We start from the raw sequence: 14,690 nt of genomic DNA, 5'->3' as shown, positions 1-14,690 counted from the left end.
TCCTAGGACTTGGTACCATTTCCTAAAATCACTCTGAAAAGTCACATTGGTTTCTTCTGGTATCACATAACACTGCAAATTCATATGGTTCAAATACTATCATTTATTAATTTGTATTTGTAAAGCATCAATACAGAGGCTCTCTACAGAAAGGTAAGGGTGAAAAATACCTCGTATGAATCCTTAATATATGGAAAAGCTGCCCCAATTTGCGGGTGGCATCTTCTATCATAAGCATAACGCACTATAGCTACCACCTTCAACTCATCCATTGCATTAACAAGGGCAGAAAAAGCAACTGCTGCATTCTGGGGGGAAAAAAAAAACACAACATAAAATCTCATGCAAGTTCTCATCAGTCTGCTGAAATACATCTTTCACAGTGAATTCAACAGCATTGAATTAGTCAAGACTAGTTCCCATTTCAGCTACAACTTCAACACAAGCATTTTTCATGTTCAAAAATGAAGAAGCAGAAAGGTCAAGTCTCATCATGATAGTGGATCCATTCAAAGCTGAGCAAACTTTAGACCCAGCACGTTCCACCTTTTCTACTAGATGTGAAGAGCTCTCAGAAGTATTACAAAATTGATAAAGAGAGGGAAGTCAGACCCTTAAAGGAACACATCTGAGCACTACAGTGAGGTTTTTAGCTCTAATATTTAAAATAATTTGGAGGTCTGTTCTAAGTAACACAGTGAGCAAGGACACTGCTGCTCTGCATGACAATGGACTTCAGCACCAATTCCAGGTTCCCCATGCGCTTGCACAGACATAATATTTACCACTTTCTCATTATTCATGAGATATTGTTACCCCTATCTACAAGAAGGGCTTGAGGGAGGATCCAGATAATTACAGGCCCATCAATCTTACTTCAGTTCCTGGGAAAGTTATGGAACGAATCCTCCTCGGGGCCATCACAAGTCAAATGAAGCATGTGATTGGGAAAAGCCAACACGGCTTCACTAAGGGCAGATCGTGCTTGACAAACCTGGTGGCCTTCTACAACAGACTTGCCTGTTTGACATGGGGTGGGCAGTGGACATTGTCTACCTGGACTTCTCCAGGGCCTTTGATACGGTTCCCGACAGCCTCCTCCTGGAGAAATTAAGGCATTATGGCCTAGACAAGTGGTCTGTGCAGTGGGTGGGGAGCTGGCTGACAGGCCGCACCCAAAGGGTGGTGGTAAATAGCTCCTTTTCCAAGTGGCGACCTGTCACAAGTGGAGTCCCCCAGGGATCGATACTGGGCCCAATGTTATTCAATATCTTCATAAGGGATCTGGATAATGGGATCAAGCGTAGCCTGATGAAGTTTGCTGATGACACCAAGTTGAGTGGGGAAGTAGACACTCCAGCAGGGAGAGCTGCTCTGCCGGGAGATCTGGATAGGCTGGAAGAGTGGGCCAGCAAGAACCTTATGAATTTCAGCAAGGGCAACTGTAAGGTCATGCACCTGGGAAAACATAATCTGGGAGTGCAGCACAGACTGGGATCCACCTGGCTGGAGAGCAGCTCTGTGGAAAGGGACCTGGGGGCCCTGGTGGACAGAAAGCTCAACATCAGCGAACAGTGTGCTGCTGTGGCCAAGAAGGCCAACAGGGTGCTGGGTTGCATCAAAAAGGGCATCACCAGCAGAGATAAAGAAGTCATTATCCCACTCTACTCAGCGCTTGTCAGGCCACACCTGGAGTACTGTGTGCAGTTCTGGTCTCCGCTATACAAAAAGGATGTGGACAGGCTGGAAGGGGTCCAGAGAAGGGCCACCAGGATGATCAAAGGACTGGGAAGCCTGCCATACAAGGATAGGCTGGGAGAGCTGGTTTGTTCAGCCTTGAGCAAAGGAGGCTCAGAGGGGATCTCATCACCATGTCCCAGTACTTAAGGAGTAGCTACAAAGAAGATGGAGACTCCCTTTTTACACGGAGTCACATGGAGAGGACAAGGAGGAATGGACACAAGTTGCTCTTGGGGAGATTCCGACTGGACACGAAAGGGAAATTTTTCACAGTGAGGACAGTCACCATTGGAATAATCTCCCCAGGGAAGTGGTTGACTCGGCCACATTGGACACCTTCAAGGGTCATCTGGACAGGGTGCTGGGCCATCTTGTTTAGACTCTGCTCTTCCTAGAAAGGTTGAACTAGATTATCTCTGAGATCCCTTCCAACCTGTGATTCAGTATTAATTTGGGGTGTAATCCAAATACTTTTCATCCTAATGGGCAATGGAACAAGACTTCTGTAGGCTGCATTAAGCATATTTGTTTTATTAACACAGAAAGAAGGGACGATTTCAAGTGCCACTACTATTCTTTTCTGTTCCACAGCAAAACACCTTCCACTTTAAACTTCAGTTCACCTTACCTCATCACCTTTCGTTGCAAAGACCTTCAGAACGTGGTTGCCCATGTAGTAATGCCTCTGGACCTACAGATTGAAATGGTCAAGAGTTAGCCTGATCTAAAACAAATGTAATTACTGTGACTGGACCAATTAAATTATGATGTTAAAGCTCTGTATATGTTTCATATCTCCATTTATCCCTCAATATGGTTACTCAGTCATATTCAGCAAGATGTTCTCATACCTTCCTATTAATGGGCAGGAATGAAAGACTACAGTACCTGCAGCTGTTACCAGTCTGAATAATCCTGCAGTAATTCAAAAATCAGTGTGGAAAACGACAGTAATTAGATATTTATACTAAACAGATTTAAACCTAACTGAAACCACATCTATGCTATTAAATTTTCCTAGCAAAGACATGTCAAAAAGGAGGTGAAAAAAGTCACATCCTTAATTCATAAAGCTACTTCAACAGCAACCTGCAGTATATGCAACTGTGCTGGCAAAGAAGCACCTCTGTTAGCAGAATTTATGCTGTTCATGAACATGGTTGACACACACACACCCCCACACACCCACCCCAAAAAAAACCCCTACCGTTTCATTAAGGGGCATTGCTGGAATAGCTGGAGCTATAGTGGCTCTATGACACACCCAGAGAAACACTACAATAGTGGAAAACCTGTCACAAAGACTGCATGCTACTATGGACACTGGTTAAAATGACCTTTCTTCATTAAAGAAAAATCTCTTCAAATTACACTGTCTCCAAACGAATGTGCAGTTTCATTATTTAGCAAGTTACCATAATGCTGTTGAAGTCAGTGACAACCTGCACCAGAGCAGATCTGTTTTAATGTATTACACACAATTCTTCAACTCGGGTTATTCTACCCACAATTATTCTTTGCTATTATCTTTAAAAGCTCAGGAAATTTTATGTTCAGTATAGTATAAATATCTAGACATGTGTATCACTACACCTTTCTTGTTTGCAAAAAAATAAAAAGGCCCCTTTGTGATATTTTCAAGTATTATTTCTTGATTTACATGGCATTGCTTATAAATTAAAAATCAAAGTTTAAGCAGCCTCTGATCTTCTCTCCTGTGGGATGTGAATAACTCAAAAAATAATATGAGGTGTTTCTATTCCTTCTTTAATTATGTATTTGGAGCTGTTCCAGTTTCTCTAGTTAATAATTAATTATCTTTTCTCCAAAGTTTTTAAGAGAAACAATTTAATGTAAAACATACATTTGAACAGTGTCAGTATTATGATTCCAAACAAAAAAATTCAGGAGCTGAAACGTAAGGAAAGCATGGGTCTTGAAAATTCCAGTTGTAGTTGAAAAATTCCTGATATTGTTATCTATATGGTGTAATTTTACTCCTGCAATCACATCTGAATAATTTTATTCTGCTGAGGTCTATGCAACTACTATAGGACATAGTTACTCACACTCCTAGTTACAGGACCAGAGAACACTTCATTTAAGATGTGATTCCTATTTGTTATGAAATCAACATACAAGAGAACCACATAATAAAAGTTATCAAAAGCAATAAATATTTTGTGCACTGACAAAATATAAAACCTATTTATTAATTCTTTGAGGCAAATTTATGTGAATCAAAAGTATTCCTACAACTAATTATATTCTTACAATTAATTATTAACTATGTATTTGAAGGTATTACCACATTATCTGACCAATGGGGGCAAAAAAAAATCCATGTGAAATCACAGCTTGCTTACAGGAACATATGATTCTATGATCTGTTTTCCTCTCATTTTGACTTGAAGTCTGAGTTTTATTGAAAACAGAAACTAGGAGGCCAGCCTCCAGCATAAGAAAATGCTGCATATGTGAAATACATCTCACAGAATTAAAACAGTAAGACTCAGCTGTAGGCTAGTAACATGTGAAAAGATGCAAGAAATTGTCTCATTGAAACACTAGGTTCAGACACAACATTTCACTTGTTAGACACAGTTTCTGGTACAGAATTTAGCAGTTCCTAACATCTCTCTGCCTTGGCCAGTTTAGGGCATATAAGCTGAAGCATGATATTTTTCCCTCCATCACTCTCCATTGCGTACTCCATTGTGTACTCCATCCATTGTGTACTCTCAGTACACAAGCTTCTGTGTTACTTAACAACTTGAAGTTATGAATGTCCTCAAGGAGCAAACAGGTTACAGTTCCCATTTAGGCTGGCTTCTCATTCTAGTAAATCAACGTAACTTCCTGGCTACTCAATTAATTGTATGCTTTGGACACTGCAGTAGTCTAAGGGCATATCTAGCAACATGCAGGGGTCCCTGTGCCACCTGTACTGTAAAGTAAAAATGTGTTTAATTACATCCATCTGGGAGTTAAGTTCCCACAGACACTTCCTATTTCATTAGCATCTTTCTTTGCTGATGTAAGTAACAATTCCTCAGCCTTTGTCAAGGGTTCTATTTTGTTCAGGCAGCGAGACATTTCAAAGAAGTGCGGGAAGGCTGGGAGTTTTCAGAACAGAAGGTGCAGAGCTGCCCTACAATTTCCTTTCAGTTCTGAGTGGTGAAAGGGACTGGGTGCAGTGAACGCCAAGAGAAGCAAAGTTTCAGTCACCCTGTGCAATATCCCGGAGAAGAAGAGTGGGAGCAGCTTAACATTTCCAGCAATTACTGGCACTCACATCTCTGTACTTTCTCCTCATGTGTCCTGCTTCAAGAAGAGTTTGTTAAGCCTTTGCCTAAGGCTTTCTTAATGCTCAAGTCCTATATTTTCTGCAGGAAATCACCTTGTGCTAGATAGCTTTTATTAAGGTACTTGCTCAACGTAAGTTTCTTATAACTTCCAGGTAAAACAAATGGCAAAGTTAATACCACAAGTACAGGTAAGCGCATTCAAACACGAAGCATCTCATTGAAATAAGGAGTTTTTTTGAATGATGTTATCTTCATCTAAGTTCTATGAAGCCTTCACTACATAATAATTTTTGTTATAGTAGAAACAAAAAGCAACTCACAGTTCACAAGCTAATCCTTATGGAAATGAGAATGAAAGCAGTAAGTTCTCAGGCTTTCTTTACCATTTCTTTAATGTTGAGGGAGAGGTTTCTTCTGTTAAAAAGAACAAACTCATGGCTAGACAAAACCCAAAAAGGCTTCTGCATGCCCTGAACAGAAGAGAGGCCATCTTCTGTTGCAGATCTGGCATCACTGTTTAAGTTCGTGAGATGAAATGAGACTACAATACCTCTGTCTCTACCTTGCAGAGATCTGAGTTCAGCGGCTCTTGCTTCACTTGAGGGCCCACAGGCCACATTTATGAGCTTTTCTCCTTCACAAGACTACATACTGTCTACATGTACTAGAATCAGCAAATAAGTCACCCCTCTAACTGACTGCAGAAGCCCTATTCCCAATACTGGAATCCAGTACATCACCACAGCTTTAGTGAATTCAAACTGAAATCAATTGCCTTTAACACTCAGGAAGTTGAATGGGAAGAAGTTTAGTACTGTACCTGGCAGGATCTGCTGAATCCCAAAACAGAAAAACATTTTGCTTCTGTTTTGTATTTCATTTGCTCTTCATCTTCTTTGGAAAAAGGAACTATATCACTCCCATAGCGAAACCCTGGAGAACAAGTGAAGAGCATCTGGTAAGCATATGGGCCTACAATTCTAACACCAAAATTAGCTCTCCGAGTATTTTAACAATGCATGTATGCCCCATAGCTACACTCGCACACGCTTATCAAATTACTTTCCCTGTTAACAAAAAAACCACAGACCCCATAGACACATTTATACTTCATGAACAGCAGTTGCCCTCCTTGTATATCACCTTATTTAACGTGGCTACCCTTGTAGAGCAGGAAAGAAAATAAGGGAACTGAACATATTGCCCAAAGTTATGTTCAGAAACAGATTTAAGCAAATCAGAACAGATTTCAGCAAATAGACTGCAACACTCCCTGAAAATGTAATACAAAAAAACCCAAACACGCCACAAATCATGGATAGGAAATGACACCAGAAGGGATTCAGAGAACAAAATGTGTTAACAGTGGAAGTGAGATACACCCTCACACAAAATGGAAAACCAAAACATTCCTGTATGCAGAAGTGGTCTTTCTATACATTTCTGTGTTTTACTTCCCGTGCCTTACATGACAGAGGTATCTCCACAAAATAGGAAGGTGTTAGTTTCTCAGAGGCATCATCTGTTCCAACTGCTTATTCCCCCATCTCAAGCTACAATATCCTCCCTGTAACATCATTGCTTTATTATCCTGTAACAGACTAAGGATTATATCCTCAGGTGCAAAGAGCACAAGGAACAGAGGTAAATCCCTGGATGAAAACAACTATATGTAGGCACATTTTCCTGGAAACTGAAAAGCAAACACACAGGCAGAATGAAAGAAATTTCAGTACGGGTGCTTCAAATGCAAAATATTATCTAATTATGGCATTTCTCAAAACATCGACAAAAATCCAGGAGGCATCAGCAGCTCTTTAACTATAAGAAATATCACACCACTGATAGAGAAATTTTTGGTCTCTTTTGGTCACAATGAACTGCTCATCCCTTCTTTTTACTAGTATCCTGCAACCACTCACCAGATTAGGCAGTCAGGACATCAGCAGAGAACAGTCACAAATGCTTCAAAGTATATTCACTATAAAAATCAGATTTTTCTTTTTGTTTCATTAAAAGTTTTGAAGTTAGAAAACATCAACAGACTACTAGCTTAAAGAAACAAAGAAAATCACACTGTCATTGGGACATTTTTATCTGTTACTGCTGCAATACACCTATCATTGCTACAATGGAAAGAGGTTAAATAAAAAATACAGTATTTATCTTCATTTTTCAATTTATTTCATTAATTTGACAGCACTTTCTATGCTGTTATCTAAATAGATCTGCTCTTTAGAGTTAATACACTTGCCCTACTTGTGTGTGGTTTAAACAGGAAAGAAAAAATTTAGTAAATATATCTATCTATACAATCACAAAAAATTAAACATATTTACTTAATACATTTTGAAAAATAAGTAGCCTATTTCATACTGTTTCTGGGGCCTTTAGTCTTCTGAAGAATTTAATCCACTCATAAAGAAGCTGAAGGTTATAAACCAAGTATTTTGCATACTGTTACTTCAGATTGAATTTGTTATGGAATTTAAACAGCAAAGCTAATAGACTCCTCAACACTAAACTTCCCGTTAATGGTTTCACCTCCCCAGCTGCAGAATATCTAGAGCAGTTGCTTATCTAGAAAAAAACCCCAGTGTGATAAAAGTAGTTATGTTATCAGTACAACTGAATATTTGAAAACAGAATAGAGGTAGCAGCACCACTCACTACAGAACTGAGATATGGTCCTCCACAGAATACAGTTTAGGTAGCTGTAGTGCCTTCCAAGTTCCACCTGGTGGTATTGTTATTATTCCTAGTTCTGGCAAAAGTAAGAATTTTTAAAATATGTGAAGACAGAGAGTCTCACATAACAGCTCTGTGTTCCATCAGCTCACAGAATTTACATCCTAAGACCACAGCTAGGCTTCAAAGTATAAAACACAAAGGCAATTAGGTGATTTAAGAGCACAAGCCATCATCTTCACTTTGTCTTCAGGGTACACATAAAGAAGTCATACCTTGAATAGTATCATCTCTCTGAATCTCTGTCTCTTCATCATCATTCAAGCAGTAAACAGTTTCTTTTTGCACATCATCTTTTCTGAGGGTTTTAGCATCCACAACTGTCCAAACTTTTTTCACCTTCTCTTCTACGACCTTTATATCAGAATTCAAAGAAAAGGAGTGTTTAACATTTCAGTGGGATGCAGAGTGCTTACCAGAACATGCAAAAAATTCTTAGACCAAGTGCTGCACTATTTTGCCAATAAGGAACTAATAATGACAGCCCCAAATATGTGTCTCTGACTGCTACCACAGCGCTTTCAGCACACTGTTTCATCTGTACAAGACCTAGCACCTGAATGATATCATGCTGACTGCATACTTGGTTATTCATTAAAGTCATGGGCTAAGTCCTTTGTGGAAGTCTTTTGGTGACAGGATAACGTGTAACTTGCTTTACTTTCACCACCCTCATAAGCGCTTTTGATAAAGCATTAAGATATATATTAATGATAAAAGAAGACTCAATGCTCACTCAGCTTGTTTGCCAAAATTTTGCATCAGACTTACTACATTACAGGAGCAAAATACCCTATGTTACTGCAAGTTCCCCAAAAGGCAGAAAAAGATCCCAGTTGCATTATGGGACTGAGAAGGAAAAGAAGGAATAAATACCTGCAACGAATGAATGTTTCCCAACTACAGGGAAAGAAAAGTACTTTCTTTTCTCTCTACTTAAGTGAAATCAATGGTACACTTAGTGAATGAGAAGAAAAATTGAGAATTGGGCAGAAAACAGAAGAGGCAGAATAGATGATGTTAGTAGATATCACAAGTCTATTCCTAGCTCTGATCCAACTGCTGTATGACTTCAGGCAAGTCACCTGGTTCATGTTCCTTACTCTCCCAAGCTTCATCTATTTTGTGCGTAAATACCTTTGGGAGGGGACTCTTACTGCATGTTTGTATAGGTCTGGCACAATATCTTAATAAAAAAATATTATCAATAAGTATAAATAGAAAGCTGTCAGTAGAGATGTCTTTCCAGGCTAGTATGCCTATCTCTCAGAAGTCAGATATATTTCAACTTCATAATACATCTCCCCGAAACCTTGCAATATTGGCCAGACTCTTAGTCTTGGGTTCAAATAACAAACCAATTAACCTCCATCTCACCAGACCCATCAATGTTGCCACACTTTATATTTACCTATAAATTATTCAGTAACTAGAATTTTGTGCATTTTCTGTGTTTAAATACACTTACTTCTTCCTAGCACTGTATGAAGGACCCATATAAGCTGTAAGGGAAACAGACTGTGCACAAGCTCTGTCAACTCTGTCAAACAGTATAAAGCAAACAAGCTGAAAAAATACACCTTTTTTCCCAAACAATAGCTGGTAAAACATTTACACCCACCATTTTACATACACATGTGCATAATTCCTCTCATGCCTAGGGCTTAAGAGATACATATTAAGTCTCATTGAGCTGCAGACATATCACTGATGCAGAATGGAAAGCTTCACACAATCGCAGCATTCCTAATCAGGTTCGTCAGCTTCAATACCATTAAGTGTCACTGCGTAGACGGCAATTACTTCTATTTCAGTACATCATGAATTTTAGTTCTTTAACATATGTGTACAATGTGGTGAAGTTAGAGTTGCTGTGGGAACTACAGCTTTAGATGTACTGGCTCCTCTACACATAAAATCTCTACCATAATTATTTTGGATGTTGTTTTATCTTTTATTTTCTTAGCTTTAAGGAAAAACACAGAGCTGCACCTAACTTGCTGCCAAAGTACATTAAAACATACGATTTTACAAACTTACTGATTTGTAGGCCACAATCCTTATAGACAAATTAGAACCAATAGTGAGCTGGCAGGGCCAAGCCATAGGTTTTCTTTCTATTTTCTTAAACATTGAAAGACGCTCCAGGCTCTCTCTAAATGAAGGAATCAGGAAAACAGAAATGAACTCTGGTGAACTGTGATAAAGTATTACAGACAATGTACCCTCTTCAAGAAGATGCAGGATTCCAATTGTTGCAGCTTAGACTGCATAAAGCATTTAAAAATAGACTGTATGAATAATCTTGTCCTTAACTATTGTCAGAAAAGAATGAAAAAGAGGTGGTACAGTAGATTATTCCCACCTCGAGCTTTTCTGATGGTGTCACATTAGGCCTTAAAGACAGTATGTTAGGTCTTGTGATTAAACTACATAATTGCTTATTAAGCATTTTACATTTATCTGTGCGCACCCAGTTAGGGTATGTCGTTAGCTGAACAACCCAAATTAGAAACGGTGGTAAAATAAGTGGTAAAATGTTTTCTGCAGTAGAGGTGAAGAAATAAAGAATCCAGTTTCAATTAACAAAATTTTGTTTGTGTGGTAATTAACTTTTGACAGGTTTTTTTATATATATATACATTACTCATGAATTCATTATTTTCAGGGCATTTCTTTAGAGTGAAACAAGTTACTTTGCATTATTTGTCGCCTAAAGAGCATATATGCAAGTTCATAAAACACACAAAAAAGGAACTGTACTGATTTTATATTAGAGTGTTAACTCAATTGCACAACTTTAAGGAATGGAGTCCAAAAATTAAAAATGGACGGTAAAATTAATTTACAATGTATTATTGTGAAATCAAATAGGCTTGCACCCCAGCTAATACAAACTGTATCAGCTATTTTGCTATAAAATTCCAGTGCAGAGAAAGTGCTCATAAAATTTTTTTATTGCATGATGAAGCAAAGATAGCACACTGTTGACCTCACCTTTTTCACATAATGATAAAACCCCAAACCTGCTTCTCTTGTTTAAAGCACTAGTCTGGCAGAAGTTAAGATCAACTCCTGAAAACATTAGTACAAAATTCAACTTGATATCCTACTTTTCAACTTTCTTAGGATGAGCAGGGGGGTTTTTTGAAAATTCTAACAGAAGCACTGTTAGAAAGGAAAAAAAACCCTGAGATTTTTATAACTAGATAAACATTTTATTTCCCTTTTAAATTTTTTTTTCCTTGGGGAAAGGAAAGAAGGGAGGAGAAAATTACTGGCAATAATGACATCAATATAGGATTTTTTAAAAGTAAAAAGAACCTGTTATTACATCATTAAAACTACTGCAACACACACGTTAAAGGGTGATTGTGAAAATCAAATACCTAAGTGTCAAATGCCTAAAACTATCATTTAAGCTCAATTTATTAATTCTATCCTTTAGTTTCTTGTATTTATAGAAGAAAAATGCTCCCTGTTACTTATAAATACCATATAAATATCTAAAGGGTGGGTGTCAGGACAATGGGACTAGACTCCTTTCAGTGGTGCCCAATGACAGAGCAAGGGCCAATGGGCACAAGTTGGAGCACAGGAAGTTCCACCTCAACATGAGAAAAAATTTCTTTACTTGTGAGGGTGACAGAGCAGTGGCACAGGCTGCCCAGGGAGGCTGTGGAGTCTCCAGGGAAGGAGACATTAAAAACCCGCCATAATGCGCTCCTGTGCCCCTGCTCTGGGTGTCCCTGCTGAAGCAGGGGGGTTGGACAAGATCATCTCCAGAGATCCCTTCCAACCCCTACCATTCTGTGAAAGAAGACTCAACCAATAAAACCCTAGTAAATGCACACTTCAACTTGAACTTTAAAAATATGTCCCTTCTCTGCTCTGCTGCCTTGGGTTTTATGGAAACAGATTGGAAAGGTACGTCCTATCCAATAGTCAGATAATGAAACCCTAAAACAATACAACAGAGTCTTCTCATCTACTTTCCTGGCATGACTAATTTATTTTCACAAGAGTTTAAATATTTTTACCAGCAGCAATAATGAATATAGGAAAACAGAGAGTGTATCTAAGTTGGTAGATTATAATGACAGATTTGCAAGGCTGACTTTTTAAAGCTTGATAAGCAACCTAACTGCACCTAAAGCCTCACATATTCTTAAACAACTTAAAAACTAAAGCTTTAATCTATTAGTCAAATGCCTATTTATCCAAAGATTTTGGATTTCCCCTGAAAGCATGGCACAAAGAGAGCTTATACAGTAGCAAGAGCGTGTGATTAAAAAAACATAAAGAAGGGGCCAAGCTACATAGTAGATTCATGCACATGGATTATCCTAAAGGATAAACAGGCCCCAAAAGATACTGCTTTTCTGTGCAGTCTTTTGATGCAATGACAAAGCCTGCTTTTTTCTAGAGACTGAGAATGCTCTGTTGACTAGTATGGAATACACACACAGTGATACATGTTTCTTCATTAATCCACACTAATGCTCGAGTAACAGTTTAACTGGCTGCTGAGGTGCAAAGCAGATCAGTTGGACAGGGTGAGGGAAGGAAATCCCACAAATAAAATGATGAATAACAGCATGCAAACCTACAGACACCTCTTCTAAAAATTACACTTGATAATCTCATTACAGCTATGGTCTACTAAATTTCCTGAAAAACATGTTGTCTAAAAGATCACACTTCATAATTGTAGACTAGAACTACTAAGACAATAAAAATCAGACTTTTACAAGGCACAGAGACGCATTTTGCTTGTTTCCCAACTGAGACAACACCTTTGTGGAAAAGTCTACGATACATCAGTAGCTACAGTTTTTCAGAGACACAAATACATTTTTATTCTTTCATTGGTGAAACATTAAGTGAAAAAACATCTTTCAATTCTTGCATTAGGAATGCTACTAAAAGAGTATATTGTTTGGCACAATAGCACAGCAGTCTGTGATTAAAGAGCAGGATTCAACAAACAACATTATCCAAAACATTTGTGGGAGTTTGATAAAACTACTGAGCTAAAAGAAGTCTGAGACCAAGAAACAAAGGTCACTATTAAATGCAAATGTTATACCTGCACTATGCCACAAATTTCAATTCCTACCAAAACATGTTTTCGAAATCTCATTTACAAAAACATTGCCTCCAAAATCCACCAATGCTAAGGATGGAAGAAAACACATTTTTTTCTTTAAATGCAGATATAGAAAATGCATTTTCCACTGAAATCTGTAACCTTTTCTACCTATTCTAAAGTCACTGAAGAATCTGCTTGAAAGGGACTGAGTTATAAAATTCACTGACTTCAGTGAAACTGGAAGACAAGTGACTGATTACTTAATTAATTTCATCTTTTGGGGAAGAAATTAGAAAGTAAATTTACAGTGTTATGAAGAGCATTAGCCAAGTTTACCTGAAAGTATAAATTTCTTCCAGGCCTCCTCCTTCATCCAAAGTATGCATGAGTTTCCTCACCACATCAATGCCTTCCTTCTGTTGCTCAGTTAAACTTTTTCTTGGAAAACAGTTTCTGTGCATTTGAGAATGTACACTGGCACTTGTATCTCCACCTCCATCATCAACATCCACTGGAAATGGCAGACTAAGAACACAAAGAGAAGCAGCTAGTTTGACTTTCTTTTTAATTAAAATAACCTACCAAAAAGAAAACAAAAATTTTATCAGGATCAACAATTTCTACCTAGCTGCAGTCAGATGAATAAAGACCTGCATGGCTTGTGAAACACATGAAGTAGTATTTCAGGTCTACTTGGCACTGGTAAGATCTTCACCAGAGTGTTGCACCAGTTCTGGGCATCGTACGTCAATAAAGGTGTCCACATACAGGAAGGGATTAGGGATTAAAGGCAATGATGATTAGAAAACAAGATCTATGAAAAAAGATTGAACAAAATAAAGCCCATAGAGAAGAGACTCCAGAGGGCAAGAGTCTTAGATACAAAAGGCTGTTGCAGAGAGGAAGGGAACAATCAATTCTTCATATTCAGCCTGCACTCAGGTTACATCATGGAGTCAGGTCAGATATTCAAAAACCTGATAAAGACATTTCAAACCCTAGTCTCTAAAACCAACTGCCTGAGGACATAGAAGAGTCTCCATCACTGGAAATCTTTATAAAAAGATTAGACAAACACCGCTCAGCAATGACATACATCCGAGTGACCCAGTCTGAAGTAGAGGATGGTTCTAGATGACTTGTTAAAGGCCATTCCAGTCCTGTGATTCTCTGTCAGCTCTAAATGCCAGCAAAGGGGACTTTCTCAGCAGTGGGGCTATTAGGCGTTTCTGGGATAAATGTTACTCTTTGAGATTTTAGTAGCTTACAATGCTAGGTGAATTTCTGACTGAAGATGACACAATTTCCTGGACTTCAAGAAACGGATTTAAAAATTTAGCCAGGGGTTATAGATAAAATGATTTTGCTGCTTTTCAAAATATAACATTATTAACTAAGTATAACAACCACAGAAAAGACAGACATGTAAGATCCTCTGTTCTGTGCCCCTGACAATGACTGAAGATTTTTCAAATCTTTCGTCTGATTCAATTTTGAATGAACCACACGATACCTTTTACCACATTTCCACAAAGTAAAAGAATTTTAGCATTGTATTATGCTTTCAAAAAAGCAGCCTACAGATCTCTACCTTACTTTCACCTCATTAGTCCTCACCAAACTCATCCGTGGAGCAACATACAATAAGCAGAGTTAACAATATGCACAGCAATGTCACATATAGCAGAATTAAAGATCAAACTTCAGCAAAGTGTTCAGTTCCTTTTTAGGAAGCAGCATCCACTGACAAAGAGAAACTGTATTTTAAAGCTGTTACAAGAGCAAAAAGCTTCAAACCTCTG

General features: G+C 38.2%; 1 protein-coding gene across 2 annotated transcripts in view; it reads right to left on the bottom strand.

Moving 5' to 3' along the window:
- XRCC5 (X-ray repair cross complementing 5) overlaps positions 1–14,690 on the bottom strand; it is a 56,199-nt gene that overhangs the window by 32,772 nt on the left and 8,737 nt on the right. For both annotated transcript variants that reach the window (XM_075093125.1, XM_075093124.1), the window contains exons 6-11: positions 13,225–13,413; positions 9,837–9,951; positions 8,012–8,150; positions 5,869–5,981; positions 2,369–2,431; positions 171–308 (exon numbers count right to left, since the gene is read on the bottom strand). In XM_075093125.1, coding sequence (XP_074949226.1) covers positions 171–308; positions 2,369–2,431; positions 5,869–5,981; positions 8,012–8,150; positions 9,837–9,951; positions 13,225–13,413 — 757 coding nt within the window. The remainder of the gene's footprint in view (positions 1–170; positions 309–2,368; positions 2,432–5,868; positions 5,982–8,011; positions 8,151–9,836; positions 9,952–13,224; positions 13,414–14,690) is intronic.

Source organism: Phalacrocorax aristotelis, chromosome 5, assembly GCF_949628215.1.
Source record: "Phalacrocorax aristotelis chromosome 5, bGulAri2.1, whole genome shotgun sequence".
In the NCBI taxonomy this organism is placed as follows: domain Eukaryota; kingdom Metazoa; phylum Chordata; class Aves; order Suliformes; family Phalacrocoracidae; genus Phalacrocorax; species Phalacrocorax aristotelis.
This window is presented reverse-complemented; position numbering and strand designations above follow the sequence as displayed.